At 61.0% G+C, this 5,107-nt stretch overlaps 1 protein-coding gene and 1 long non-coding RNA gene across 6 annotated transcripts in view; one reads left to right on the top strand and one right to left on the bottom strand.

Moving 5' to 3' along the window:
• The window catches only part of ADGRE5 (adhesion G protein-coupled receptor E5), an 11,988-nt gene extending 7,928 nt beyond the window's left edge, over window positions 1-4,060 (bottom strand). For all 5 annotated transcript variants that reach the window (XM_029915893.1, XM_029915894.1, XM_029915895.1 and 2 more), the window contains exons 1-3: window positions 3,964-4,060; window positions 3,639-3,758; window positions 2,962-3,117 (exon numbers count right to left, since the gene is read on the bottom strand). In XM_029915893.1, the coding sequence (XP_029771753.1) occupies window positions 2,962-3,117; window positions 3,639-3,758; window positions 3,964-3,991 (304 nt within the window). In that variant the 5' untranslated portion in view covers window positions 3,992-4,060. The remainder of the gene's footprint in view (window positions 1-2,961; window positions 3,118-3,638; window positions 3,759-3,963) is intronic.
• On the top strand, window positions 2,125-4,974 carry LOC115273020. The gene is made up of 3 exons (XR_003900609.1): window positions 2,125-2,649; window positions 2,737-3,786; window positions 4,343-4,974. It is a non-coding gene; the product is annotated as an uncharacterized LOC115273020 (long non-coding RNA).
• The last annotated feature ends 133 nt before the right edge of the window (window positions 4,975-5,107 follow it).

The raw sequence follows: 5,107 nt of genomic DNA, 5'->3' as shown, positions 1-5,107 counted from the left end.
GGGTGTTGGATGCTGTCTGCAGCTGTTTCCTGGGATAGAAGCATCTGGAAGGCTCCGCTCTCTCCTCCTCAGCGAGCGGGTGCCTTTTCTAATCCACATGGAGGCGTCCTACGGGCAAAGCTGGTGGCCCAGACGTTCGGCTGTCCAGATGCGGCAGGAAGCAGCCCAAATCCTCCCCGTCTGCCTCTCTGGGGGGCTCACGGGCTGGTGCAGGGGCCCATGACCCCCTGTGTTCCAGCCTGAGGGTGTGGACGAGTCTAGGCTGGACCTTCCTGGGGGCCGAGTGCCAGAGGGTTGCCGCACACCTGACCAGGACCTGCGCTGGCTCCCAGCCATGGCCTGTGTCCTGACTCTGCCCGCCGGGGTGGCCGTGTGCTGGCTGAGTCCCCTTTGGACTCCCAGTGACCCTCACGGGACAGCAGGCACCCTTCCACGCTCCCCTCCACGCGCCCCTCCAAGCCCACTCTGAGACTCCAGCTCCACAGAGACAGATCCGTCCCACACCCGAGCCAGGCCTTGGGGTGAGGGGGGGTGCAGGGAGAGGAAGGATGTGCCGGGCAGGCGGGGGCCCCCGGATGGTGGGCGCCAGCCCGGGGTGGACAGTGTGGCCGGTGTCCAGTAGGGCAGCCTCGGGACAGCGAAGCCGCCTCCATCTGATTCCCATGAAGCCATCCCCTGGACTGGCAGGAAGTGGTGAGAATCCACATCTGGGTGAGGCCTGCAGTGGGCGACGACTGGGTGGCTGGGTGGGGGTGGCCATGGGGGAGGGATGGCAGGTCCTTCTGTCTTCTCAGCCTGTGGCCTCCCAGCAGGGAGGCAGATGCTGGGCCCAGCTGAACGGGGCTCAGCCCCCACGTCTTGTCCCTCAGGGCTGGGGCAGGGGTCGTGGAGGACAGTCTCTCTTGTCATCTGGTCCAGATGGGGGGCCTCTTGGGTCACCTGACTCTTCAAGTGTGCAAGAGGCCTGGCCCACGCCGGACACAGCACCGTCCAGGTCCTGGCCCTCCGGGCTGCCTTCAGACCCCAGAGCCAAAGTTCCGGGGGAGGAACCAGAGGGTCAGAGCCTCATGAAGGAGAGGCAGGCTGAGCGGTTGGGGGGGTGCTCAGGGCACCAGAAGGGGCCTTCTCCAGGCAGGGTGCTGGCCTGGGGCCATGGTCCTGCTCCCAAGTCTCCATCCTCCCGCCTTTTCAGACAGGGTCCCTGGGTCCATCATGGCCGAGGGACAGAGGGGCTCCTGGTGTGGCCACGCCTGCACGGCTGTGGCGGCGGCTCGTCTTGTCCAGGAAGTTACTGACGATGGTGAAGAGGCCGGGGCTCCCATGGGAATGCACCTCCTGCCAAGGATCCTGCCACCTGCCTCTTGTTTGATGCAAATAAGATGCCAAGGAAGGTGGAGACGTGCCAAACATCCAGAAGTGACCCTCCATGGAGGGTTCTGAGTCTGGGGGTCCAGGGAGGTGTGGGACACCAGGCAGGCGGCAGGGACATCCTCCGATGCCTGGGCAGGGGAGGGCAGGGCAAGGAGCCCACAGAGCAGCAGGTGGCGCTGCCAGACATGGGTGACGTGTCCTCGGCCGTGGCAGATGCTGAGCCCTTCACAGAGCGAGGTCTTCAGGGGGCAAGGCCTGGGCCCAACCAGCGGAGACTGTCCCCTCCCTGTCATCCAGGTGGAGGTCCATGGCAGTCCCTTTCCTGTCTCTTCCTGTGTGTCTACCCAGCCGCCGACGGAGTCCCCTCCTCTCGGCCCCGGCCTGTTGTAACACGGTGACACAGCTCCAGGATGACCACAAGCACCACAATAGCGGGGGTGAGGGGCGGTGTTCTTCCCAGTCCAGGTGCGCTGAGTGGGGTCCACGCTCACCATGTGCAGTTGTGCAGGCTGCACCCTGCACAAGGGCATCCGGCCTGGGAGGCAGGTGGCAGTGGAAACTCCACCCACTCTCTATTCCCCAAACGTGCTATGTTCACCCGGAAGTGAGGGACCTTCTTCCATTTCACGTGAAGGCTCCATCCTCTGGCAAGCCCACATGTTTGGGCCACAAGATCGACCCACAGGGGCCCCTGGGGACCAGCAGTGCTGGGCTCCACAGAAGTGCAGGTCCCCCCTTCCCACCAGGGAGGCTCTGCAGCCCTCTGTCTGTATGCAGGGCAGGGAGGGGCCGGGACCAAGGCTGTGGGCTCCTCTCTCCACCGCAGGGGAGTGGGGGACCCTCCTCAGAGTCCTCTGGACCCTCAGCTCCGCCCTGTCCTCACCTCCCCTCTCCTCTCTGTGTCTGCACTAAGCCAGTCTCCCTGGGCAAGCTGTGGCTCCTGCCCATCCACCCTCCCCCAGCCCCCTGTGGGTCCCGAAGCCCCTTCCACAGCCTGCTGTTCTCCCTGGAAGGGGGCAAAGGTGGTGATGCGCAGAGGCTGGCCTCCCGGCCTAAATGGTGGCGTCACTGCGCAAGACCACGGCAAGAGATGCGAGTGCAGTGGGCATGGGCTGGGGTGGCTGCACTCAGTGCCCACCCTGGGCAACAGGCCCTGGGGATGCCCACAGTTCTATGAGGTAAACACCATCGTCACACCCTTGTTTTACAGATGGGTAAACTGAGGCACAGAGCAGCGAAATCACTTGTCCAAGGTCACACAGTTAACAAGACACAAAGGTACTTTAGTTTTTATCTATAAAAACTAGAGATGCTTTGTCTTTTTAACACAAAAGCACAATAATACCACATCTGGCACATTCACAGTGACTTCTGAATGAGCATCCTGGCCAGCGTCACACACACAGCCAGCCAGTGGCAAAGCCAGGAGTCAGGCCCTCGTCCCTCCTGCTGCCCTGTCTTTGTGTGCCGGTGGCCCAGGAACAGACATGCCTCTCCTGACTCATCCTGCCCCCGGGGATGCTTTAGCAATGTCTCTGGTGACCCCAAACCTCATGGATGGGGAGACGGAAGGCGTGGGGTAGTTCTTACCTTGACACGTGTTCTCACTTTTATTCTTGAATGTTTTTCCCCCAGAAGCAAGCTCGTACCCGGGAATGCATTCGCAGTGGTAGCTCCCCTCTGTGTTCTGGCAGTCTGCAAATTTTCCACAGGACACTGCCAAGGGCGGTCCACACTCATTGATGTCTGGAACACAACAGGGCAAAGGGTCACCTCCCATTAGGGATCCCTATCCCCTACCTGACCCCCCAGCAGGGGGCCCAATGCTTAATCAGTGTCTTTTAAGGAAATGATGAGACTCTCAAGCTATACTGCAGAGGCTGGGCTGTAGCTAGAGCAAGCCATTCCTGAAGCCCATCCGTCAGCTCTGCTCTTCTCTGCCCTCTGGCTGGCATCCTGGGTTTGGGCACAGTGGGGAGTGCTGAGCTGCAGGGTGGGGGTCAGTTCTGCATCTTCCTCCTAGTCCTAGAAGAGCAAACTGGAGCAGACTCCAGGGTCTTGGAGACCCAGCTCCTTTCTCTCTGGGAAGCCAGGTTTATTCACTTTCTATGTTCCACCTTTATATCTTTTCCTTTCTCTTTTCTCCACCCTTGATAATAGTCCCGAGGCCAAAGGCTGAGACCCCAACCACCGCCCACATCTCCCATGGGCACTGGGCTATGCCTCACCGTCTCCATGTCCCCCACCACCCCTCTAAGCCCCTGTACCATCACAACTCTCCAACTGGTCGGTGAAGATCTCCCCAGAAGAAGCACTGAACCCCGGAGAGCAGTGGCAGGCGGTGGCGTTGACACATTTGGAGTTCAGGGGGCACCAGCGAGCGCAGCCTGTGGGGATGGGGACCACAGTTGGGAGGTGAGGTCCGAGCTGGGCTGGGGAGGTGGGGGCAGGATCATCTCTAAAGGAGGGGTTACTGAGAGGGGCATCCCTGGCCTTCCCCCTGCATCAGACCTCCCCTGCCTGGGCTGTGGGGGTCCAGGGCCCCCCTCCCCAGGCTGTGGCTGTGGGTTACTTTGCTGCCAGCACACTCACCACTGGGATTCTGGGATTCAGCTCCCATCAGAGTCCACAGTACACACAGCACTGGAACAGAGAGAGAGGGCGTGCGTTGTTGGGGGCTGGGGAGGGGACCCCAGAGTGAGGAAGGAATGAGGCAAGAGGGCTGCTGACCGCCCCCAGGCCAGGGCTCTGTCCATTGCCAAATGAGAGAGTGAGCAGCCCTCCCTGGGCTCCGACACCCACAGCCAGAGTGTCAGCCACCTGTCGCCTGCAAATGGGCTTCAGACAGGGTGGGGAAGGGGGGCCCGAACCCCTGTGTCAACAGTTCAGTTGGCGACAGGTGGCCCTGGTTCAAACCCCAGACCCTGTCAGGTTGCCTCGCTTTTCAGTGCCTCCGTTTCCCCATCTGTAGAACGGGGATGATGATCAGCAGCACTTCCTGGAGAATTAAGCTCGTGCGTACTGCCTGGTGTGTCCAAGTGTTCCCTGTCATCACAACTTTATGTAACAGTGAAGGGGTGGGGCCGGGCTTCGAGTCTCAGATGCTCCGGCCACCCCCCTGCACCCTGGCCGTAGGTGCACACGTACCACACTCACATCCGTCAGCCCAACGACCGGCTTGGGACCCAGTGGTGACATGTCACCCCAGCTCCCTGCACACAGGAAGACGCTGTGGGCTCACATTAAGGGTGGTTCTCGTCTCCTGCTGTTCCTGCCGTTCCGGGGTGCCCTCTTCCCGGGGCATGTGTTTGGGGGTCCCTCTCAAGTCAACAGGGCCTCTAGAGATAGGGGGCCCCTTGTTCACCAGGGAGAGAGACAAGGAGATCAAGATGGTAAAGCAGGAGGGGGGACAGAGGCAGAGCGGGGAACACGGAGAGGGAGAAGGGAACGTGACAGGTGGAAGGGGACAAACAGGCAGAAGTTGAGGCCATGCTAGAGAGAGATGGACGGAGAGATTGGGAACTTACGGAAAGAGAGAGACTAAGATGGCAGAGATTGGAGAGAGGACACAGAAATGGAGAGATTGAGAGCATGATTGGAAAGGGGGGGTGAATGGAAACAGGAAGGGAGGGAGGGCGGAGGGCGCTTTAGGAGCAGGTGGAGGCGTGGGAAGGGAAGGGGGGGGACGTCCAGTCCCTGCCAACCTGGGAGCATGGGGAGGGGAGGGGGGAACCCC

Source organism: Suricata suricatta, chromosome 12, assembly GCF_006229205.1.
Source record: "Suricata suricatta isolate VVHF042 chromosome 12, meerkat_22Aug2017_6uvM2_HiC, whole genome shotgun sequence".
In the NCBI taxonomy this organism is placed as follows: Eukaryota; Metazoa; Chordata; class Mammalia; order Carnivora; family Herpestidae; genus Suricata; species Suricata suricatta.
This window is presented reverse-complemented; position numbering and strand designations above follow the sequence as displayed.